The sequence below is a fragment of the Macaca mulatta genome, chromosome 15 (genome assembly GCF_049350105.2).
Source record: "Macaca mulatta isolate MMU2019108-1 chromosome 15, T2T-MMU8v2.0, whole genome shotgun sequence".
Taxonomy (NCBI): Eukaryota; Metazoa; Chordata; class Mammalia; order Primates; family Cercopithecidae; genus Macaca; species Macaca mulatta.
This window is the reverse complement of record NC_133420.1, coordinates 72381630-72408534: the sequence shown is the minus strand read 5'-3', so window position 1 is coordinate 72408534 and position 26905 is coordinate 72381630. Positions and strand designations below refer to the sequence as shown.

At 38.8% G+C, this 26905-nt stretch overlaps 1 protein-coding gene across 2 annotated transcripts in view; it reads right to left on the bottom strand.

Annotated features, from left to right (window-relative positions):
* The window catches only part of CAAP1 (caspase activity and apoptosis inhibitor 1), a 52692-nt gene that overhangs the window by 16529 nt on the left and 9258 nt on the right, over nucleotides 1–26905 (bottom strand). For both annotated transcript variants that reach the window (NM_001194328.1, XM_015117397.3), the window contains 1 exon segment: nucleotides 2664–2737. In NM_001194328.1, coding sequence (NP_001181257.1) covers nucleotides 2664–2737 — 74 coding nt within the window.

The following is a 26905-nucleotide window of genomic DNA, read 5'->3' as shown; positions in this document are numbered from 1 at the left end:
GCTAGCTAGGCAAGAAAAGTTAGAGATATTAGATGTTGCAGGTTATGCACGTTACAAATAGAAAATATTAGTGCATTAGAAAAAAGGGAATAATCTTTATTGAGCCTATCAGGATGTCTATTTCTTGATATACCTCTCAGCTTGTTTGGTAACTTCACGCAAGTTACTATCTAGTTCAGATTTCAGCTATACTAATATTTATCTGGAAGATGTTCTCCATAAATAAATATTCTAAGTAACTTATGTTTATCCATTATGAAATAAAACATTTTATATTTTAATCATTTTGTAGATACTCTTCCAAAAGATTTTAATTCCCTGCTTTTCTTAAAAAGGTTAAAACTAGCCGGTCGCAGTGGCTCACGCCTGTAATCCCAGCACTTTGGGAGGCCGAGGTGGGCAAATCACGAGGTCAGGAGATTGAGACCATCCTGGCCAACACAGTGAAACACCATCTCTACTAAAAATAATAATAATAAAAAAAATTAGCTGGGTGTGTTGGCGGGCGCCTGTAGTCCCAGCTACTCAGGAGGCATGAGAATGGCGTGAACCCGGGAGGCAGAGCTTGCAGTGGGCCGAGATTGCGCCACTGCACTCCAGCCTGGGCAACAGAGCAAGACTCTGTCTCAAAAAAAAAAAAAAAAAAAGGTTAAAACTTAATTTAACTATTTCCTATAGATTTAGTCACAACATGAGCATGAACTGTATTGTACAATGGTACTGCTACACTTTGATCTTACGTCTTCTCAACTCTGCTTGATGTGTTCTTAATATCTCATACCGCAATGAGGACCTGAGTGTGGTGCAGGTTCCTAAGCATAAAAGGCCTGGGCTTTTGAAATCTGGCTCGTCGGAGGTCTTCTTCTCTCCCTCTCTGCACCTTCATGACTGGTTTTTCACATGACTGAAGTTCTCATAAGAAATCACAGCAAATCAGGCTGTTGACACTAGGAAGGGAGTTCTAAAGAACTCTGAGTGTGTGAACATGCGAAAAGAAAAACATCTTCTCTTATAAGGTAACAATGGCTAATCTGTGGTCTCCACTAGCTTTTCTTATCCTTCATAGAACATTCTCTTCTCCTCAGATGATCTAACAGCATATCCTCTATACTGCCTGTTCATTTGATACAAAGAGCAGAAACAAAGAAGAAACAGTAGCAGTGTAGTCTAATGATACATGAGATGTAATCTAATTATACATGAGGTGTAAGATAATATATGATTATATTATATAAAATAATAGGTGTTTAGCGTGTATTTATATATGACAAATAAATGTCAATTAAATTATGAATCTGAGTTTATGGGGGTGCTCAGAAGAAGTCAGAGTACAAACACGTAATTTTGTCTGGCTATATATGAGGTTATCACAACAGAACTTTTGAAGAGCAGTGGGAATTTTCGGAACAATCAAATATTCATAAATCCTACAGTAAATAAATCAGAAATACAGAAAATCTAGATTTTGCTCTCTCTATATAAATTGAACAAATCACTAAATTCATTATCTAACCTTTTTTTCCACTTTTTAAATTAAGCATTAATAAAAGACCAGTTTTTTAAAAAATTCTGCCTAAATAGCGACTTGTTTTTCTCTACCAAATACGTTCATATGACTCATATTTTAGAGAAACTATTCTAAGCCATCAAAGATTAGGTGATTACATGATAGATAACCTAATCTTCTTGGCTGCAATAAATTTTTACTGCTCTGAATTAATTTTATCAGAAACAAATGTGAGCTGGCATTTGAGTAACTAATAAAAACTTATTTTACTTTCAATTCTTCCTACTAAAGATAAAAAAGAAGCAAAAAAGGCGTTTAAAAGATTAGCCCTACTAATGTACTTGGCTTGAATAAATTAAAATTACCACTTTATTTCTGCTAGCTGGTAATGACAAAAACTGATTTAAAGAAAGCAATAAATAAGGAAGAAAGTAAGTAAACAAGGACAAAATACCTCAGGGGGAAAAACGTTATCCTATAAAACTTACTTTTTTTTTTTCCCACATACAACCCAAAGCTACCCAGTTAACGTATCTCCAATGTCTTGTAGCTGATGATATATAAATTGCTGAAATAGGCCAGGCACGGTGGCTCACACCTGTAATCCCAGCACTTTGGGAGGCCAAGGCAGGTGGATCACAAGGTCAGGAGATCTAGACCATCCTGGCTAAGACGGTGAAACCCCATCTCTACTAAAAATACAAAAAATTAGCCAGGCGTGGTGGCAGGCACCTGTAGTCCCAGCTACTTGGGAGGCTGAGGCAGGAGAATGGCATGAACCTGGGAGGTGGAGCTTGCAGTGAGCCGAGATCGTGCCACTGCACTCCAGCCTGGGCGCCAGGCCGAGACTCCATCTCAAAAATAAATAAATAAAATAAAATAAAATAAATTACTGAAATAAAACTATTCAAGATGATAAAACATTTTCTGGTGGCTTCTGTAACCAACTATACATCACAAAATATAGTCACTCCAGTAGCTAAAAGAATCATGAAGTAAAGGATATATTCTTTACACTTCTGATTTTTGACCAAATAAATTGCTCTCTTCCTCTATCTGTAAAATGGGGTGAGTTAGACACTGAAAATTTATTATTGGTAAAATGATTCTATTCTTCAGGTAAATTTTATATAATAATCAAGTACTTGATTCATACCTTGTTTTAATTCCAAACCTTCAGGTTGCTTATTCTCTCTCATGGATGAAGCAGAATCTATACAGATGTCTTGCCTGGGAAATGAAAATAAGATCAACTTGTAAAACTATATTCAATCATGTAATATTTACTACCCAGGTTCCCAGAATTAAGTTAGGCACTAGGGAAGACAGGCTAAATTCTTCTAAGCTCCCAGGGTGTTATTCAGTGTACTCTGGAAACTCAGAAACATGTATTCAAGTGTCAGAAGCAGCAGCTAGAAACTACTAGCAATTTAAGCAGTACACTTCTTTGTAAAATCAAGGGGCAAACCTGAAAGGAACATGGAAGTAATTTTTTCTCCCTTCCAATACTCTGCAGGGTAGCTGATAGGAGGAATCACAACTCACAGCAGTAACCAATAATTTTTCAAGTTCAATTGTTTAATTTAATGAGCATTTTGGCATTCAAATTACTTTATATTCATTTAATTTCATACCTCAAATGCTTTGATGTCTACAGTATGTGGAAAATACATATTTTATATGTAATATACAGATGTAATCAAAGTAAAAGGATTAAATGTAAGATCATGTAAAAAAGTTTCGATTCACTATGTTCTGGAATACAGCTGCAAAACAATGTGCCTTCTTTTTTTTTTTTTTTTTTTGAGACGGAGTCTTGCTCTGTCACCCAGGCTGGAGTGCAGTGGCCGGATCTCAGCTCACTGCAAGCTCCACCTCCCGGGTTTACACTATTCTCCTGCCTCAGCCTCCTGAGTAGCTGGGACTACAGGCGCCCGCCACCTCACCCGGCTAGTTTTTTGTATTTTTTAGTAGAGACGGGGTTTCACCAGGTTAGCCAGGATGGTCTCGATCTCCTGACCTCGTGATCCGCCCATCTCGGCCTCCCAAAGTGCTGGGATTACAGGCTTGAGCCACCGCGCCCGGCCAACAATGTGCTTTCTTAGCATTATACCATCTTAATATACTTTTCAGCAAAAAGGTCAAGAAATTATAAATATTCAAATGAGCTATGTGACCATTTTCTTCAAAATAGGCATCTCTATCACCTTCTAAGAATTTTTATACACATCCTAAGGATAACATACCAGCAATATTTAGGAAATCTTCCTATTCACAAAATTGTGTCCATTAACAGTAACAAATCCGTCAAATAACCAAAGGATTAAAAAAGACTTGTGATCATTTCTTTGAGAAGTTTACAATATTCTTTACAGTCAGCACCTCTGGCACTTATATGTTTGTTTTGTATTAAAACTGCACTAATAAAGCCCAAACTCAGAGAATACAAAATTATTTGGCTTTGCTGTTAATTATGACATCAGAAATTTATAATTGGGATATCTCAGTGTTTTACACTTCTCTCCAACTTCACCTACTCAGATTTTATTCATTCACCAGAATGACTGGCAGGTCCCAAGGAGGGTATCAACAATTTTCCTTGGCAATCCAGGGACAGATTAAATGCCAGTATACTACATTAAGAGCTTTGCAAGGTTTAAAGTTAAAATGTGCTACCTCAAACCTTCCAGTCAAATTAGATTTTACCTACTGGGAGCATTAGTGTAAGTACGTTTCTTGAGAGAAAAATGTTTGCTTTTACACATCCTAGAATTGCATTTAATTATTCTTCTAAACATACACATCTAAATTTACAAAACAAAACAAAAAAAAAGACTTCAAAATATAATGTAACATCACCAGTAAGAGGAGGATGGATATATGTAATACTCTGAGGACGATATATCATTTATATAATATTCTGGCTGAGAATATATAAACCTGTATTATGAAGAATCACCAGACAAACTCAAAATGGAAATAAGTAATGTTCTGTTAAGGAAAGTTGAATGTCATTGTTACAAAATACAAAGGCTGTGGATCTATTCCAGGTTCAAGGGTTGCTAAAGAGCCAAGACAATTAAATGTTATAACTGACCTGAGACTGCTGAACTGGTAGGGAAATTGTTATGAAGGTCATTACTGAGTCAAAAGACACACTGAAATACTGATGGGGAACTGGATAAAAGTATTGTATCAATGTTAAATTTACTCAAGTTGATACTGTGTTACAGTTACATAATAGAGTATCTCTCTCTTGGAAAAACACAGTGTAACATATAGAGAAAAGTGTCATGATGTATATAACTTAGCTTCCAATGTTTCATTGAAAAATATACATATATAAAAAGTTAGTATGCAAATGGGATAGAAGATCAATAAGTAAATCCTGATAAAGGGTATATGGATATTTCTTGTACTATTCTTATTCTTGCAACATTGTAATAAGTCTGAAAGTGTTTCCAAATGTTTTAATAATTCAATATAACTGCCTTCCCTATGAAAACCCCTTAGAGCCCCTTTAAATAAAAATTGGACCCCTCTATAAGGACTATCTTCTCTCATACAACAATTTATTTTAGTGCCCAAAGTGAACTTCTACAACATTCTATTTTAAGTTGGGTTCTATTAGGCTGTTGAAGTCACCAAACAGAATTTCAGACAGTAAGTATTGTACACCACCCTGTGGCAGAAAAGTGAAGTTAGATGCTGTCAGTATTACCTGAAGAAAAAGGAAAAAAAAAAAAAATCCCAGAAAGTTTTCAATAGTTTGAAAATTTAAAATCTATACTAGCAATTTTTACAAGATGTACTTTATGACTAAAATATAAAATTCTCTAATACAATTTAAAGATCTCCAATAAATGGCATAAAAGGCAAGATATTTACAAAAAGGAAATGTCTTAAATTGTAAGAAAATTATGTGTACATGTCTTTTTAATTCTACTTTTAAGAAAATAAAAATTTTGTCCCCTCTCAGGTGGTAAGACATACTAGGTGCCAGAATCAGGAAAACTAAAGCAATTCCACTTTATATTTAAATGACATTCAAGTATTTCTATCAAACACTTTAAGGAAGAATTTTATAAACAACTGGAAAAAGAGGAATGGGGAGAGGGTGGGAACACACTGCCAAAACCAGTTTTGGTTATGAATTTTGCAATTATCTTTGTGCTCCTTTCCATTTAAATAAATTAAAAAAAAAAAAAAAAGCCTGTTTTCTTTTTTGAGACAAGTTGTTGCCCCGTCTTCCAGGAGGCTGGAGTGCAGTGATCACAGCCCATTGTAGCCTTGACTTCCTGTGGTCAAGAAATCTTCCTACCTCAGCCTCCCAAGTAGCTAGGGCTACAGATGTGCACCACCATGCCCGGCTAATTTTTTAAGTAAAGGTGGTATTTTGCCCTGTTGCCCAAGCTGTTCTTGAACTCCTTGGCCTCCCAAAGTGCTGAGATTACAGGTATGAGCCACCTAACCCAGCTCTGTTTTTATATTTCTAATTCACTTCTCCTATCTCCAACACTCCTTTAAAGCAGCTTAATTTACAAGCTCGGCCTTGAATCACGAGAGCCCTATACTTATGACTGAGATTTAAGTTCTGAAACCAACATCAGTCTAACTTACTTTATTTTACCTCCACAAGCTATCCACTGTCCATCCTTTGTTACAGTTCAATGATTTTTTTAAAATCAGAGTAATACACTGGGGAGATCTGTGGAACTTAATAAAGATCAACCACACATATGAACTCCTATATTTCTAAATGTGGGTGGTGGATATAAATTTCTTGCTCAAATGTAAAATAATGGCAAATAAATCAACTCACATCTCTGTTGTGTCTCTCATCAAGCCCCTTCCTCAGACAGCAAAATTTAATCCTACACCCGCTGAAGGAAACCTTATCTCCATTTCCTCTGTTCAAATAATATAAATCAAAGGATCAGTTACCACACCCCAGTGCTTTTTCTGACCCATGATTCTCTAAGGCTTCATTGTATATAAACTGTCCCCTACCCTGCGACTCCAAGATTTTGTGAATAGGCAATTTCCTAAATAGGGGGCTCTGTTTTATTTTAAAGTGACTAAAGGGAATCAAAGAGGTGAGTATAGTATCTCCTCTTTGCTCTATCCCTATATTACTGTTTTAATGTCCTTTCTAATTTCAAAAATCAGCATTAGATCACTTTGTATGGACATTTAAAGGTGCAAACATGCAGGTTTTAAAATGTGGAATGCTATCTAGCATTTAAGGTCACAATATTGCCAGTGATTAGTAATACTTTCTGTAAAGATTTTCTGAAAAACTGTTATTTTGAATAAACTTATTATGTTATGTCAAACATTCTACATATTATATAGCCTAATACAATTTACAAAGGATATGAGAACATTAAGTGGTGTCTAGATAACCAATTTATGATCCTTTACCAACCCAAAAGCAGTCAGCTCTTTGTGTCTAAGAGAACTGAATTTATAGAAAATAATGTCAATATAACAAATTGATCTCAATTGTGAGAAAAATCCTTTTATACATTCAAATATATGTTTTCTCCTAAATGAGTTTTGTAATAAATGAAAAAAATAGACACATACCAATGAATTTTTTAAGCAATAGTAAAGATTAAAAACCACAAGAAATTTGGCTGGGGACAGTGGCTCATGCCTGTAATCCCAGCACTTTGGGAGGCCGAGGCGGGCAGATCACCTGAGGTCAGGAGTTTGAGACCAGCCTGACCAACATGGAGAAACCCCGTTTCCACTAAAAATACAAAATTAGCCAGGCGTGGTGGCACATGCCTGTAATCCCAGCTACTCAGGAGGTTGAGGCAGGAGAATCACTTGAACCCGGGAGGCAGAGGTTGTGGTGAGCCAAGATCACGCCATTGTACTCCAGCCTGGGCAACGAGAGAAACTCTGTCTCAAACAAACAAACAAACAAACAAACAAAAAACAACAAATTTATTGGTTTCTTTAGGTTTGTGTAGCATAAGAGGAATGGAGGGGAAATCCCCAGTACTCATCGGTATAAAGTAGAATAGTCATTGTTACAGATTCCAAGTAAAAATTCCAAAACAAATACAGTAACATTTTTTTCCAATGCTTACCATGTGGGCAAGTACTAATTCTAAAGACTTTCAATCATTTTCTCATTTAATCATCATAACAACCCTGTGAGGTAGGATTCTATTTTCCAGATGAGAAAATTGAGGCCTAGGAAGGTTTCGCAGTCTAACAAAAGACAGTAAATAACTTTAATTTTATTTATTTATTTATTTAGAGATAGTCTTGCTCTGTCGCCCAAGCTGGAGTGCAATGGCGCGATCTCGGCTCACTGCAACCTCCGCCTCCCAGGTTCCAGTAATTCTCCTGCCTCAGCCACCCGAGTAGCTGGGATTACAAGCGCATACCACCATGACTGGTTAATTTTTGTACTTTGAGTAGAGACGGGATTTCACCATGTTGGCCAGGCTAGTCTCAAACTCCTGACTTCAAGTGATCCGCCCACCTCGGCCTCTCAAAGTGCTGGGATTACAAGTGTGAGCCACCACATGTGGCCAGTAAATAACTTTAAATGGCCACTAATAAAATGTTTAAATGTCTAATAGGAGACTGTTTATGTTCTGCTGTACCAAACAATGGAATAGTAAATAGGCCTAAGTATATGTACTGGGTAGGACGAAGTCCAAGAGAAAGACATCCTTATATGGAAGAAATAATGGTAAAAGGTACAGAATAGTTTGTACAATATGTTACCATTTGTGTGAGAAGAAAATATATACATATATATGTAAATGTACAGAATACCTCTGGGAGGATACCCAAGAACTGGTTTACTGTGATTGCCTATAGGAAGAAAGAATAGGGAATGGCAAAAGGAGAGACTTACTCTCACTATATCCTTTTAAAATCTTTGTATTATGTGTATGGGTTTATATTTCAAATAAGTTGTTAAGAAACTGACAATACATGAAGACAAACACTCACTCTGGTATAACATTTCTGAATAAGAGGACACACAAGAAAAGGTTAATAGTGGTTACCTTTGAAGCTCGGGACTTTAACTTGGAATCTTGGACCATCTCCATCTCCTTACTGCCAGGTGTATGGATTGAATTCAGAAGATTTGTGAATTTGCCTAGTGTATTTGTTTCCTATGAATTTTGTAATAAACTACCACAGCTTGCTGACTGAAAGACAACAAAAATCTATTCTTTCCCAATTCTGGAGTCCAGAAGCCCAAAATCACTATAAATTACCCAAAATCAATACATTGGCAGGGCCACAATCCCTCCAGATGCTCTACAGCAGGGGTCCCCAACCCCTGGGCTGCAGACTGGTATCAATCCATGGCCTGTTAGGAATCCGGCTGCACAGGAGGTGAGTGAGCGGTGGTGGGCAAGCAAGCATTACGGCCTGAGCCCCACCTCAGCATTAGATTCTCATAGGAATGCGAACCCTATTGTGAAATGCACATGCAAGGCATCTTGGCTGCAAGCTCCTTATAAGAATCTAATGCCTGATAATCTGGGGTGGAACAGATATCATCCTTCCCCCATATTCCCTGGTGGAAAAATTTTCTTCCATGAAACCAGTTCCTGGTGCCAAAAAGGTTGGGGATCACCGCTCTATAGAAGACACTGTTTCACAGGCTTTAAGGCCCTTTCTTCTATCTCCAAAGCCAACATCTCTGACTCTGTTTCCCTATGCTGTTATCATATAGTTGTCTCAAAGACTGTCAAATCCCCTTCTCTTTCCCTCATATAAGGACACTGGATATAACGATACATGCAAGTGATTGCATTTAGAGCCCACCAAAACAATACAGGAATATCTTCCCAACTCACCATCCCACTTAATCATATCTGCAGTCCCTTTTGCTATATAAACTAACATTCACAGATTCTAGGGATTAAGATATGGCTATGTGGGGGGATTTTCCACATAGCCACATGGGGAAAAATTACATCTGTATTTTCACTAGAATCCATTTTTTCTAGGTATTAGTATCTGTGATTCTGTCACCATTAGAAATCACACATATTTTCACATAATATAGTTGTTGCACACATCCAAAATACTGTTCATACTTATTCTGTACTTTAAAATTATGAAAGTTATTAGAACTGCTGCTAGATCTTATTGTTCATAAGTATATTACCATATTACAAAATATTTTAATATTAACTATTTTATTATTAATTTCCTTTCTAATTGTTTTAATCCATGAATTAAAAAAAAAAAAAAAGAGCAAATATCATTTTGAAAAAGAATCTATAGGCTTCACTAGACTTCCAAGGGTCCCTGACACAAAAAAGGTTTAGAAGTATAGTACTGCTTAGGAGAAAGAACAAGTATGGGAGGAGGATGGGGTGAGATCAGAAGGTGAAACAGAAAGGTTTTTATCTTCATTTTAAACTTGTGTACTATTTGAATTTATCTATTTATCTATTATATATGTACATACAACTTTGCTTTTATTTGAAAGTCAACAGGAGTTATCTTCAACTTCATACTATTTCTTCCTTATTATGCTAGGCTGAATAACAGTCCCCCAAATATGCCCACATTCTGATTCCCCGGAACCTGTGAATGTTACCTTATATGGCAAAAAAGGACTTTGTGATTGTGATTAAGGATCTTGAAATGGGGAGATTATCTTGCATTACTCTGGCGAGCCCAATGTGGTCACAGTAATCATTTTATAAGGATGTAAGAGAAGTCAGAGTCAGAAGAAATGGCAATATCACCCTGGAAGCAGAGAATGATGTGATATGCTCTGAAGATGAAGGAAGGGGCCACAATACAGAGAATATAAGCAGCAACTGGAAGCTGAAAAGGGCAAGAAAATGAATTCTCCCCTCAGAGCTTCCAGAAATAACCAGCCCTGCTGACACCTTGACTTTAGCCCAGAAAAACTGATTTTCACTTCTGATCTCCAGAACTATGAGAGAATAAATATGTGTTGCTTTAAACCACTAAGTTTGTGGTAATTTGTTATAGCAGCAATAGGAAACTAACACACTTATAATTTTAAAAAGTTAATAAATCCCAGCTTACAAGAAAAATCAGAGGATACAGGAACAAGTCAAATAACACCATGAAGATACAATCAGATAAAGCCAACAGGTGTACAGGACAACTTACCCACTTTCTTCAACAAGATCATTTATTAATAAAAAAGCAAAGAGACAACAGGAAGGTGGACACAGTTCTACATTAAAAGACACTTAAGAGAGAGAACAGCCGGGCGTGGTGGTTCATGCCTGTAATCCTAGCACTTTGGCAGGCTGAGACGGGTGGATCACGAGGTCAGGAGATCGAGACCATCCTGACTAACACAGTGAAACCCCGTCTCTACCGTAAATACAAAAAATTAGCCGGGCGTGGTGGCAGGCGCCTGTAGTCCCAGCTATTCTGGAGGCTGAAGCAGGAGAATGGCGTGAACCCGGGAGGCGGAGCTTGCAGTGAGCCGAGATCGCGCCACTGCACTCCAGCCTGGGTGACCAGAGAGACTCTGTCTCAAAAAAAAAAAAAAAGGGAGAACAACTAAATGCAATGTGTACTCTTGCTTGTACTCTGCTTCAGAGAAACCACATGTAAAAGACCTTTAGGGAACATCTGGGAAAATCTGAATATGAAATAAATATCACATATTAGAGAATTATTGCTAATTACATTAAGTGTTACAAAGATATGACTGTATAGGCAAATATTAAAATTAAAAAATTAGATTTAAAACATCTGCAATAGGCCGGGCGCGGTGGCTCAAGCCTGTAATCCCAGCACTTTGGGAGGCTGAGACGGGCGGATCACGAGGTCAGGAGATCGAGACCATCCTGGCTAGCACGGTGAAACCCCGTCTCTACTAAAAAATACAAAAAACTAGCCGGGCGAGGTGGCGGGCGCCTGTAGTCCCAGCTACTCGGGAGGCTGAGGCAGGAGAATGGCATAAACCCGGGAGGCGGAGCTTGCAGTGAGCTGAGATCCGGCCACTGCACTCCAGCCTGGGCGACAGAGCGAGACTCCGTCTCAAAAAAAAAAAAAAAAAAAAATCTGCAATATACTAAAAATACTACAAGAAAATAGATGAAGCAAACATGGAAAACTGTAATAACTGTTAGATCTAGATGACAGGCATATGGGAGTTGATTATACCATTCTTTCTACTTTTCTATATGCTTGATATTTTTCATAATAAAAAGTAATAAAAAATGAACCATAAAATAAACCAAAATAAAACCTAATACAGTGAAATTCCTTTTATTTAACTCAGATAGAAAATGTTACTTCCACCAAAAAAAAAAACTTATTAACATAGGAAACACTTTTTTTGAAGTTAAATTATGTAATTTTGAGCATTTTTTATTAACTTAAAATTAAAAACATCTTTAATTCACCAATTTGGAAATGGGACCACGGCCTTACCTTTAATACAAATCCATGGAATAGAGTTCCATATCATCCTACTCACATAAACCATTGTTGACATTTCTAGTTTTGGCTTAGTTAAAATGAAAAAATCCGAATGTGAAAAAAAACCCATTTATATTTATACAATGCCCCTCCAGATATTCTGTTTCCCTACAGCTAATTGAGTGCAACTTTTTAGAAACTCGAATTTTCCCAAACTCAAAACAATTTAATCAATTAATCTTTTCTTATTAATAGTTAACCTGTTTACATATTTAAATTACACAATTATAAACTGACTTGGAAACAGAGATGAGTGACTCTTGGTAAGCAAACAGTTTAAATGATGGGACAGCTACATGGGCATTATTAGAGAGTAGTCATTAACAACCAATTTAGGACACTGTGAACATTAGTGAATTTATTTTTCAAATGAAATGAACAATTAATAAAACAAATCAGTTAAGTGATTAAGAGAAACTTCAATTTTAAAAAAAAGTGATAGAGAAAGAGTAGAAAAAAGGAAAAATACCTGCTAATCATCTAACCCAGTGCTTGAGCAGCAGGATGAGGCAGTAAATTGACTGATGGAAAAATGACAATAGATACAGTTTAAAAGTTAGGTTTCTGTAATAGAATAACTTTTATTTTTTATTTTTTTACCCAGAAGCAGCTACAAAAACAGGTAACAATGCTTCCCAAGTCCCTCAGAGTTCCCCACAGGGAAACAGTTGCCAAGCATACCACCTGATTGAAATGAAGATCCCATCTGGGGCTTCTGGCAAGCTCATGCTCTCCCATTCTAAGGAAAAGTTCTATAGATTCTGGAAAGGTGCCTATCTGTTTCCTATTTAAAAGTAACTATGTCAAGATTTGCTTCAAAGTAATCAGATTAGAAAAACTGGGAGGAGGGTGTTTAAAGTCATATGGAAGGGACATAATGAGTGATAAGTATGCAAGGGTTCATCGTACTGCTGTCTTTTCTTTTTTGTACATTAAAATTTCTCTGTGATAGAGTTAAGCAAATAAGTAACTGGTACATAACAACTGATACATTCCAGAGTGGTTATCTGAGTTGTCTGAATCACAGGTCAATTTCCCAATTGGATAATTCCCAAGAGGCCTAGATCTCAGGGGTGTGTATATAGACACACACACATATGTATACATACACACACATATACACGTGTGTGTGTGTATACATACATATATATATATATATATGTATATATATATATATATATATAAATTTTTTTTTTTTTTTTTTTTTCCCCTGAGACGGAGTCGCTCTGTTGTCCAGGTTGGAGTAGTGCAACGGCGCGATCTCAGCTCACTGCAACCTCTGCCTCCCCGGTTCAGGTGATCCCCCTGCCTCAGCCTCCCAAGTAGCTGGGACTACTGGCAAGCGCCACCACACCCAGCTAATTTTTCTATTTTTAGAAGAGACCGGGTTTCACCATGTTAGCTGGGCTGGTCTCGAACTCCTGACCTCAAGTGATCCTCCCACCTTGGCCTCCTAAAGTGCTAGGATTACAGGTGTGAGCCACTGTGCCCAGCCTCAGGTCTGTATTTTTGATAAAAGTATTTCCTTAGGTATGTACTGCAGATTTATGCTGCCCATTAATGCAGTTCTATAGAGCACGGTAAATTTTACTCAAATACTTTATTGCATTCAAGTTTATTAATAGTGGTTTAAGGAGAACTCTTTTATTCTCAACAAGTTCAGTTTTGCTGACACTTACTGAGAGAAGTTATCATTTGGCTGAACACCATTGCCCCTCTGAAAGCTATTTTATACATACATATTCAGGGAATATATGTCACCTAAATTGAAACAATTCAAATTCGTAGTATTCTAATGACATGAGCTGAACCTACTGGATGGCTCCAACTCATCAAAAAGGACATGGATGTTTTTCCCTTATTAAAAATAAAAGAGACCGGGCGCAGTGGCTCACGCCTGTAATCCTAACACTTTGGGAGGCAGAGGAGGGCAGACCACATGAGGTCAGGAATTAAGAGACGAGCCTGGCCAACATGGTGAAACCCTGTCTCTACTAAAATACAAAGATCAGCCAGGCACGGTGATGCATGCCTGTAATCCCAGCTACTCAGGAGGCTGAGGCAGGATAATCGCTTGAACCAGGGAGGCAGAGGCTGCAGTGAACCAAGATCACGCCATTGCACTCCAGCCTAGATGACAGGGCAAAACTCTGTCTTAAAAAACAAAACAAAACAAAACAAAAAAACACAAAAGATGGTGAGTAGCTGTGTTATAATAGCTCGGTAGAATAAGTAATGCAGTCCGGGCATGGTGGCTCACACCTGTAATCCCAGCACTTTGGGAGGCCGGGATGGGTGGATCACCTGAGGTCAGGAGTTCAAGACCAGCTTGGCCAACATGGTGAAACCCCATCTCTACTACAATACAAAAATTAGCTGGGCATGGCGGCGGGTGCCTGTAATCCCAGCTACCTGGGAGGCTGAGGCAGGAGAATCACTTGAACCTGGGAGGTGGAGGTTCCAGTGAGCCAAGATCATGCCACTGCACTCCTGCCTGGGCAACAGAGCCAGACTTCACCTCAAAAATAAATAAATAAAAAATCTAATGCAGCTTTTAATCTCTGGCTTTCAATTGGGCTATGTAAGCGGAAGGGCTATGTAACTCTATACACTCATGAAAATTTATTAAACTAACAAACAGCAAGCGTTTTACCACATATCACTGCTAGGGTTCAGCAATAGAAGAGTGGTTATAGAGGTAACTCTAGTTACTGCTCTCAATAAGACAACTGATCGAGCCAAAGGAATAGCCAGTATTTTTCAAGAATAAATATCTTACTGCAAAAGCAGTCATTAAACCTCGTACATTTACATACTTTCTTTCATTCTGTCTTCTCTAAATACCTACCCTGACCATAAATGGCAGTATGCAGGAAACTCCTGTTTTGAAGGGTGCAGTACGTTGCAGACTACGTAAGAAAAGTAACTGCTACAATGTACTAAAATCTAGTATAACCAGTAATCAGTACACTTTGAGTAGTAACTAGTAATTACATGACACCAACTTGCTTTTTGATCAATTTATATTTTAAGAATACACATGTATTCTATTTTAAACAAAAGCACTCATATTTCAGATTTATAAAACAGGCAACTTAAATGGAGATTTTAAACAGATAGATATACATATAATGTATATATTTTTAGACAGAGTGTCAATCTGTTGCCCAGGCTGGAGGGCAGTGGCACAATCAAAGCTCATTGTAGCCTCAGTGTCCTGGGCTCACGCAATCCTCCCACCTCAGCCTCCCAAAGTGCTCAGATTACAGGCATAAGCCACCATGCCCTAAAATAATTATCATCAAAGACTTACTCACATTACAAACAATTCCCTAAGGAATATATTAGATATTTAAATATTCTCATTAGAAATAAAATGGTTCCATTTATACATATTGCCTAAATGTAAGGCCTATTTAGCAGCATCTTTTTTAAGTCAACAATTTCAAATTAAAATTTGGTAACTAATTTAAAACACACCCATCCTCTGCTAAGAAAGCAGTAGTGGCTAGAAAAAATAGCTCCAAAACACTCATATAGAACCTACTTTGGTTGGGTGCAGTGGCTCATTCCTATAATCCTAGCACTTTGGGTGGCTGAGGCAGAAGGATCCCTTGAGCCAAGGAGTTTGAGACTAGCCTGGGCAACACAGGGTCTCTACAAAAACTTTACAAATTAGCTGGTTGTCATGGCTCATGCCTGTGGTCCCAACTACTCAGGAAGCTGAGGTAGGAGGATCACTTATTACTTCAGCAGTGACCCGTGATTGAGCCAATGCACTCCAGCCTGGGTGACAAGAGAGCAGCTGCCTCAAAAAGAAAAAGTACCTACTTTGGGTTATAACTTATTTTGAGAACTTAAGATTTTAAAAATTTATTTATCTTCTACAACTATGATACTATCTCAACACTGTTTATCATCTGTAGGAAAATGCAGCATCATTTTCACTGATATCTCCCTCAAAATCACTCAATAAAAGCACATTCATTTAAAATTAATAAAGATATTTAGAGAAAGCAATTTTAAAACTTGCTAAGATTTCCCTACAGTATTTACACTTTTATTCCTTATATATAAAACCTCAATCCTGATTATTTTATTGTGTTATTCAAGACTTAAATTTCATTATAAGCACATTCTTTAGAACATAATCATCTAATATTACAGGCCAAACTAATACCTGTTCTCATTTTTAGTGCTATTTTAACTAGAATAAAGCTTTTTTTCCAGCCCATTTCCGATCAGAGACAACACTCTAATTCCAAGACTCCATACTACCTATTTACTTAAAATTGCTGCTTTGTTAAGCAATGTTGTCTTAATCTGTAACTTTTACAAATGTTGTCACAATTCCTAATAGTTTTAAAACACTACAAAACTATACATGCTAAAGTTTTTAGACAACCTGAAATAAAATACAAATTTGCTCATTTTCTTTTCCCTAAGGTGACAATACCATTCCTTGCCTTTTTTCACTCTTTGAAAAATTTTACAGATACCTGGGCCAGGCACGGTGGCTCATGCCTGTAATCCCAGCACTTTGGGAGGCTGAGGCGGGTGGATCACGAGGTCAGGAGATCAAGACCATCCGGGCTAACATGGTGAAACTCCATCTCTACCAAAAATACAAAAAATTAGCTGGGCGTGGTGGCGGGCGCCTGTAGTCCCAGCTGCTCGGGAGATTGAGGCAGGAGAATGGCGTGAAACTGGGAGGTGGAGCTTGCAGTGAGCTGAGATCGCACCACTGCACTCCAGCCTGGGCAACAGAGCAAGAGACTCCATCTAAAAAAAAAAATTTTTTTTTTACAGATACCTAATGGTTGTACATATTTATGGGGTATATGTGGTATTTCAAATACAAGCATACAATGAATAATGATGACATCTGCATAACTGGAATATCCATCACCTCAAACACTTAACATTTCCTTGTGCTGGGAACATTCTAAAGTTTTCTCTTCTACCTATTTCAAAATAAACAATAAATTATTGTTAACTACAGTAGCCTATTGTGCCACTGAACACCAGAACTTATTCCTTTTATCTAACTGTATTTTTATATTCACTGAACTAACCTTCTTCACCCAACCTCTCCCCGTACCCACCCCAACCTCTGGTACCCACCATTCTATTTACTACCTCCATGAAATCAATTTTCTAAATTCATTAAAAAATGAAGGTATTTAGAAACTATGGATTTTGTATCTCCATAGTATCTAATCTTCATCTCCATTAAAACTGTTGTAACACTCATTATTAATTTCAAATTTCAAACTAGCACACTATCAAAAATGTCTTATGGCTACTGCTTTCTTGTTACTATTGGTAGTAAAAAGGAGCTATCTTAAGGTATGGTAAAAGTAGGGAAATAATCTTTAAAACAGCAATAGAAAGAAAAATCTGGAAAAAAAAATACATTTGAAAGCTGACCTTAGAGGAGAAATAGAATTTGAATATATAAAGCTGGCAGTATGAGAGGATAAACTGTAAAGATAAATTTAGAATCTTTAAAGCTTGTTCAAAACACTTGTGCATAATTCTGTATCTTAAAATCTTTAATGTGTTACAAGAAAACTAACACACATAGGTTACATTAAATACCATACATATACACACATATATGTACACCTCATACTGAAAGATGTCACATCACAGCTTCTTAGACAATTCTATTGATGTTATGTCCTTTCTAATTAAAACTATAATAAAAGACACTTTGGGAAGCCAAGGCGGGTGGATCACTTGAAGTCAGGGGTTCAACACCAGCCTGGGCAACATGGTAAAACCCCAACTCTACTAAAAAATACAAAACTTAGCCAGGCGTGGTAGCATGCACCTGTAATCCCAGCGACTTGGAAGGCTAAGGTGGGAGAACTGCTTGAATCTGGGAGGTGGAGGTTGCAATGAGCTGAGATCACACCACTGCACTCCAGCCTGGGCAACAGACCGAGACCCTATCTCAAAAAACAAAAACAGAAACAAAAAAACACTATAATAAAAAAGCATAGGTTGCCCATTAAAAGAAAACACCAAATTTTTTCATGTATTTTAATAACACAGAGTGCTTTAATCTAGACATATTTGAAATTATTTTTCTTCATTAAAAAAGCTGTATGTCTTAGTTGATAAGAAGCTGACAAATTGATATGATTGTTTCTAAAGCCAACTTTTGTCCTTTATGTATTTTCCCCTTCAATCAGAGTCTCATTTTATAAACGTTTTGTATATTAAACATTCAGGCAAATGAAGTAGTAGGCAGTGCACTGAAGTACAATGTCATATAAAGAACTGCAGCACTCAGCTCTAATTTTTGGCACACCCGGAAAGTTGCTTGATCTGATTTTTTTTTGAGCAACTAAGAAATCCAGATTGTGGTGCGATCTCACTTGGAATGTTGGAAACAATTTCAAAAATTTTAAAACATTGCTTAGGTCATAGAAAATGACCCTATTGTTCTAGGCAACCAATCTATAACTTTGCTTATTGTCCAGATTTTAATCAAGTACATTGTATTAGTTTTCTATTGCCACTCTAACATACTATCACAAGTTGAGTGGCTTAAAAGAACATATATTTATCCTCATACAGTTCTGAAGGTTGTAAGTCCAAAATAAGTCTTAACTAGAATTAAGTTGTAGGTAATTTCTTGCAGAGGATCCAGGGAAAAATCTATTTCCTTCCTGTCTTTTCCAGCTTCTAAAAGGCAGCCTACATTCCCTGGCTTGTGGATCTTTCCTCCATCTTCAAAGCACATCATTTTAATCTCTGCTTCCAGCATCTCTTGCCTTTTTTTTTTTTTTTTTTGAGACGGAGTCTCATGCTGTGGCCCAGCACTGGAGTGCAGTGGCGCGATCTCAGCTCACTGCAAGCTCCGCCTCCCGGGTTCACGCCATTCTCCAGCCTCAGTCTCCCAAGTAGCTGCAACTACAGGTGCCCACTACCATGCCCGGCTAATTTTTTGTTTTTCAGTAGAGATAGAGTTTCACCATATTAGCCAGCATGGTCTCGATCTCCTGACCTTGTGATCCACCCGCCTTGGCCTCCCAAAGTGCTGGGATTACAGGTGTGAGCCACCGCGCCCAGCCCAGCATCTCTTGGCTTTAACTGTCTTATCTCCCTCATATAAGGATCCTCATGATTATACTGGTCTCATCTTGATAATCCAGAAGAGTTTTCCCATCTCAAGATCCTTAATTAATCACATCAGCAAAGTCTCTTTTGTCTTTTAAAAGTACATATTCACAGATTCTGGGAATTAAAATCTGGATATCTCTTGGTTGAGGGGGAGGTCATTATTCTATCATATATGCATTCTAAAGGGTTTTTTTTTTTGAGATTCCTTAAAACTTTCTATATAAATGGTCATACTTCTGTATTGGTAAGTGCCCTGTGCAGGTGTATCATTTATTGTACCTTTTCTATGTTTAGACAATATTTGGATACACAAATACCACTGTACCACAACTGTCTACAGTATTCACTATAATAACCTGTTGTACAGGTTTGGAGTCTAGGAATAACAGGCTATATCACATGGCCTAGGTATGTAGTAGGCTACAGTTTAAGCATCCCTAATCTGAAAATCCGAAATCCAAAATGCTCCAAAGTATGAATTTTTTTGAGCACCAACATAATGCCACAAGTGGGAAATTCCACACCTGACCTCTTGTGACAGGTGCACAAAAGCATTAAAAATATTTGGTCAGGGCCGGGCGCGGTGGCTCAAGCCTGTAATCCCAGCACTTTGGGAGGCCGAGACGGGCGGATCATGAGGTCAGGAGATCGAGACCATCCTGGCTAACACAGTGAAACCCCGTCTCTACTAAAAATACAAAAAACTAGCCGGGCGAGGTGGTGGGTGCCTGTAGTCCCAGCTACTCGGGAGGCTGAGGCAGGAGAATGGCGTAAACCCGGGAGGCAGAGCTTGCAGCGAGCTGAGATCCGGCCACTGCACTCCAGCCCCAGCGGCAGAGCGAGACTCTGTCTCAAAAAAACAACAACAACAAAAAATATTTGGTCAGGAGCGGTGGCTCACACCTGTAATCCCATCACTTTGGGAGGCTGAGGTGGGCAGATCACAAGGTCAGGAGATTGAGACCATCCTGGCTAACACGGTGAAATCCCGTCTCTACTAAAAATACAATTAGCTGGGCATGGTGGTGGGCACCTGTAGTCCCAGCTACTCGGGAGGCTGAGGCTGGAGAATGGCATGAATCTGGGAGGCGGAACTTGCAGTGAGCCGAGATCTTGCCACTGCACTCCAGCCTGGGGACAGAGCAAGTCTCCATCTCAAAAAAAAAAAAAAAAAAAAAAAACTAAAAATATTTTGTAACATTGGCTAGGTGCAGTGGCTCATGTCTGTAATCCTAGCACTTTGGGAGTCCAAAGTGGGAAGATCACTTGAGGCTGGGAGTTCAAGACCAGCCTGGGTAACATAGTGAGACCCTGTCTCTACAAAAAATTTAAAAGTAAGCCAGGGACAGTAGCACACGCCTATAGTCCCAGCTGCTTAGGAAGCTGAGGCGGTTCACTTGAGCTCAGGAGTTTGACGCTACAGTGAGCTATGATTGCACCTGCACTCCAGCATCCGCAAAAGAGCGAGACCTGCCTCTAAAATAATTTGTTTAATAAATAAATGTTGTGTAAAATTACCTTCAGGCTATATATATAAGATGTATATGAAACATAAATGAATTTCATGTTTAGACTTGGGTCCATCCCCAAGATAACAGTATGTATATGCAAATACTCCAAACTCTGAAAAAAAATCTGAGATCCAAAACACTTCCGGCCCCAAGCATTTCCAATAAAGGATACTGAACCTGTAACATCTAGGTTTGTGTAAGTGTAGTCTATGATGTTTGCACAACAAATCACCTAACTACACATCTCTCAGTACAACTCCCCATTATCGTCACATGACTGTGTTTTCCTCAGATGAGTACAAGGGTATATAACTCTGCATTCCTGCCTAACTGCATCCTTCTTTCACCCAACAGATGAATGGTAACTTAACCAAGTATAGAAGCAAGGGTTGCAATTTCAGTTGTATGAACATGTTACTCCATTATCTTATTACAGTTTCCGGTATTGCAGATGAAAAATCTGATCTTTTTCCTTCTTTGATGTGTTATGTACTGGAAGGCTGTTAAATTTTTCACTTTATTAAAAAAAACTGCTTCCATGTTATTTTTTCCCTGCAATCCTGCCTAGAACTCAGTGAGCACTTTAAATTTGAAGACTAAAATTTGTTTTTCAGGTCAGAAAAATTTTCCTATATTTATTAAGTATATTTCCTATATTTGTTATATTTTCCTATATTTATCACACAGGAAAAAATTCCTATATTATTGAATTACTATTTAATAATTCCTTAATGATTTAGTATTTTACCTCTTCTTTCTATGTTTCATTTTCTCTTTCTAGGATTCCTATTTATTATACATGAGGATGCTAAAGCCTTCTAACTTACTTGATTATTTTCTCTTATGATTTCCATCTTTTATATTTTTGCTTTGTGATCCATTCTTTCAGGCATCTAATTTGGGACTTAACAGTAACGATCCCCTACTCTGATTAACTTACAGAATTTAGTTTAAAAAAATCATATTTTTCAGCCCAAGAATAATTATTTGTGCTGCACTTGATTTTCCATAAGAGCTCATTTTATTCCCTGCAAGTGTTCATTCCTCTAACAGTTTAATTTAGCGTGGCATGTGCTTTGTTTCTTTCAAGTAATCTTTTCTCCAGATATCAAGATCCTTTAAAGATGTTATATATGTATTCATGCATGTGTTTATGCATGTCATTATGGTCAATTCCTTGGGACTCAGGTTTAGCAGCTACTCTGAAACTGGCAGAAAGCAAAGCAGTCTCTCCCTCCACAGATCCACAATGAAGAAGTAAACCACTATTCTTTGAGATATCTACTCCCCAGTTTTTTTCCGGTTCTCCCAGACTCAGAGACAGGAAACAGCTGGTGAATTCAATTCTATCTTCGACTTATAAAATGAAAGTAACCAGGCATATTCACGCAAGATATATGTTAACTTTCCCTTTCCCATTCCCCATCTTCCTCCATTTCCCCACAGGAGTTCTCAGACCTCAGTAAACCAAGTTTTCCTCAAGATCCACCACTTTGGCCAGGCATGGTGGCTTAAGTCTCTAGTCCCAGCAGTTTGGGAGGCCAAGGTGGGAGGATCGCTTGAGCGTGGGAGAGAGAGGTTTCAGCGAGCCAAGACTGCACACTATACTCCAGCTTGGGGGACAGAGTGAGACACTGTCTAAAAAAAAAATCCAACACTTTCCTCTAGGATCTTCAATGCAAATCAGCAAGTACCTATCCACCCCAAAGTAAACACCTTTGTAGTTATTATCTTTGCCATGATTCCCAAAGGGCCAAAATCTTACCAGCAACCAACATCCATCTTACTCTGGAGAAACAGATACACTACTACATGGCTACTAGTCAAAGAAAAAAGGAGCAACATTAAAGTTTCCTTCTTCCCTGAAACACTTCCTCTGACTTTGGAGAAACGTACACTGAATCTTTGAGATTTGTACACACGGAAGTTTTCCACAGGTATCTTTGCACAACATTATTTGAAAATCACTGCATTTAAGAATAGTTCCTCAAAGTGATTTGAAGTTAAGGATATCTCATTTCATCCAAGATAATGTCTATTTCTGTTTATTTTTGTTGTTGCTTTGTAGTAAATTCTAAAAAGGGAAAAACTGCTGTTTATGATGTCATTTTTTCCCAGAAAATTTTAACAGATTTATAATTATTATAAAGTTGAACCACTGAAACTTGTTCACTGAAATATTTTGACTTGCATTAATGCTTTATGTCCCTGAATTTATGTTAAAAATTCACACATAAATAAAAATGGAAAAACTGGAAATACTTGATTTCTATCCCCTATTTTTTCACTAACAATCATATACTTAGGTACTGTGACGGTTAATATTAAGTGTCAACTTGATTGGATTGAAGGATGCAAAGTATTGTTCCTGGGTCTGTGAGGATGTTGCCAAAGGAGATTAACATTTGAGTCAGTGGACTGGGAGAGTCAGACCCACCCTCAATCGGTGAGCACCATCTAATCAGCAGCCAGCACAGCTAGAATAAAGCAGACAGGAAAAGATGTAAGAGTAGACTTGCTGAGTCTTCCGGCCTTCATCTTTCTCCCGTGCTGGATGCCCTTGAACATCAGACTCCAGGTTCTTCAGTTTTTGGATTCTTGGACTTATGCCAGTGTTTGCCAGGGGCTCTTGGCCTTTGGCCACAGACTGAGGGCTACACTGTCGGCTTCCCTACTTTTGAGGTTTTGGGACTTGGACTGATCCACCATTGGCTTCCATGTTCCTCAACCTGCAGATAGTCTATCATGGGACTTTACCTTGTCATCATGTGACTCAATTCTCCTTAATAAATTCCCTTTCACACATACATATATCCTATTAGTTCTGTCCCTCCAGAGAACCCTGACTAATACAGGTACCTTTTGACTCTATGGCAAAAAAAATCTAAGCTCAAAACTACCAATAACAGGAAAAAAATTGTGGGGGGTTTCTCTTTTAGAGAATGAAATGTTTCCCATCACAGTGGCTTCTTAAAAGGACGTTCTCCATGCTGACTGGGTATCTTTTGGCATAATTGTTATACATTTGGCATGGATAGCACACAGGTTGGTGTCTTCAAAAAGGTCAACCAGATAGGCCTCACTTGCCTCCTGCAAAGCACCAATAGCTGTTGTGCTCTGCAAACACTGGTCTGATTTGAAGTCCTGAGCAATTTCTCAAGCCAGACTGTGGAAGGGAAGTTTGTGATTCAGAAGTTCAGCGGACTTCCAGAAACAACTGATTTCATGGAGGGCCATAGTACCAGGCCTGTAACAATGAGGTTTCTTCACCACTCCAGGAGAGGGTGCACTCTCGTATGCGGGCTTTGCAGTCAGTTGCTTCCTGGGTGCTTTGCCACCAGTTAATGTGCAGTCTGCTTTGTAGGAGCCACCATATAGCAACCTCCTTACTTAGTCCCCTTTTCCTTCACCTAGAGTTCAGTAAGCTAGAGACGGCACCAGCCTTGTAGAGTCTCAGTGGGTCAGCAGAACAGGAGAAGTTGTGAAAACCTGTCATCTTTCTTTATTTTTGAGATGGGAGTTTTGCTCTGTCACCCAGGAGTGCAGTGGGGGGGATCTTGGCTCTCTGCAGTCTCCATTTCCCGGGTTCAAGTGACTCTCCTGCCTCAGCCTACCAAGTAGCTGGGATTACAGGCGTGCATCACCAGGCCTGGCTAATTTTTGTATTTTTAGTGGAGACCGGGTTTCATCACGTTGGCCAGGCTGGTCTCAAACTCCTGACCTCAAGTCATCCACCCACCTTGGTCTCCCAAAGTGCTGGGATTACAGGCATAAGCAAGTGTGCCAAGCCCTCTCTGTCATCTTTAAACCTTAAATCCTATTCCATAACTTTAGAAAAAACCTTGACTAAAAATCAAAATGGAGTCACCCATGCTTTGGGATGCTGAGGTGGGAGGACAGCTTGAGGCCAGGAGTTCAACATCAACCTGGGTAACATAGCAAGACCCCATCTAATTTAATTTTTTGTAGAGACAGGGTCTCACTATGTTGCCCAGGCTGGTCTCAAACTCCTAGCCTCAAGTGATCCTCTCAACCTGTTCTCACAAAGTGCTGGGATCACAGGTGTGAACCACCATGCACAGCCATTGCTGTAATCGTTTAAAAAAGTTAAATAGCTACTATAATTGGCTATCTCCACTTGGTATAGTTTGGCTATGTCCTCACCCAAGTTTTATCTTGAATTGTAGTTCCCGTAATTCCCACATATTGTAGGAGGAAACTAATGGGAGACAACTGAATCATGGGGGCAGTTTCTCCCATACTGTTCTGGTGGTAGTGAGTAAGTCTCACAAGATCTGATGGTTTTATAAGGGGAAACCCCTTTCACTTGGTTCCCTCATTCTCTCTTGCTGCCGCCATATAAGAAGTGCCTTTTGCCTTCCACCATGACTGTGAGGCCTCCCCAGCCATATGGAACTGTGAGCCCAGTAAACCTCTTTTTCCTTATGAATTAACCAGTCTCAGGTATGTCTTTATTAGCAGTGTGAAAACAGACTAATACAGTAAATTGGTACCAGAAGAGTGGGGTACTGCTTTACAGATACACAAAAATGTGGAACTGGGTAACAGGCAGAGGTTAGAACAGTTTGGAGGGCCAGAAGACCGGAAAATGTGGGAAAGTCTGGAACTTCCTAGAGACTTGTTGAATGGCTTTGACCAAATGCCGATAATGATACGGACAAGGAAATCCAGGGTGTGGTGGTTTCAGATGGAGATGAGAAACTTGTTGGGAGCTGGGGTAAAGGTGACTCTTGCTATATTTTAGCAGACTGGCAGCATTTTGTCCTTGAGCTAGAGATTTGTGGAACTTTGAACTTGAGGGAGATGATTTAGGGTATCCAGTGGAAGAAATTTCTAAGCAGCAAAGTATTCAAGACGTATGTGGGTGTTATTAAAAGCATTTGGTTTTAAAAGGGAAACAGAGCATAAAAGTTCAGAAAATTTGCAGCCTCCAAAGCCAAAGACAAACCCATTTTCAGAGGAGAAAATCAAGCCGGCTGCAGAAATTTGCATAAATAACAAGCAGCAGAGTGTTAATCGTCAAGACAATGAGGAAAATGTCAGAGGTCTTCACAGTAGCCCCTCCCATCACAGGCCTGGAGGCTTAGGAGGGAAAAATAGTTTCATGGGCCAGGCTTGGGGACTTGGTGCTTCAGAGGGCGCAAGCCCCAAGCCTTGGCAGCTTCCATGTGGTGTTGAGCCTGCAGGTGCACAGAAGTCAAGAAATGTGCACCTGCAGGAGGTTTGGGAACCTCCATATAGATTTCAGAGGATGTATGGAAACACCTAGATGTCCAGGCAGAAGTTAGCTGCAGGGGCAGGGCTCTTATAGAGAACCTCTGCTAGGGCAGTGCAGAAGGGAAATGTGGGGTTGAAGCCTTACACAGAGTCCTCATTGGGGCACTGCCTAGTGGAGCTGGGAGAAGAGGGCCACCATCCTCCAAATCCCGGGATGGTATATTCACTGACAACCTGCACTGTGCACCTGGAAAAACCTCAGACACTCAACATCAGCATGTGAAAGCATTAGGAGGTAGCCCGTACCCTGCAAAGCCACAAGGGCGTAGCTTCCCAAGACCATGGAAACCTACCATTTGCATCAGTGTGACCTGGATATGAGACATGTAGTCAAAAGAGATCATTTTGGAGCTTTTAAGATTTGACTGTCTTGCTGGATTTCAGACTTGCATGGGGCCTGTAGCCCCTTCAATTTGGCCAATTTATCCCATTTGGAAAGGGTGTATTTACCCAATGCCTGTATCCCCATTATATTTAGGAAGTAACTAACTTGCTTTTGATTTTACAGGCTCATAGGCGGAAGGGACTTGCCTTGTTTCAGATGAGCCTTTGGACTGTAGACTTTTGAGTTAATGCTGAAATGAGTTAAGACTTTGGGGGAATGTTGGAAAGGCATGATTGGTTTTCAAATGTGAGGACACGAGATCTGGGAGGGGCCGGGGCAGAATTATATGGTTTGGCTGTGTCTCCACCCAAATCTCATCTGGAATTATAGCTCCCAAAATTCTTACATGTTGTGGAAGGGAACCAGTGGGAGATAATTGAATCATGGGGGTGGTTTTACAACCATCAGATCTTTCACAGTGGTTCCCTCATTCTCTCTTGCCGCCACCATGTATGAAGCACCTTTCACCTTCCACCATGATTATGAGGCATCCCCAGCCATGTGGAACTATGAGTCCATTAAATCTTTTTCTTTATATATTACCCCGTCTTGGGTATGTCTTTATCAGCAACATGAAAACAAACTAATACACCATTAAAT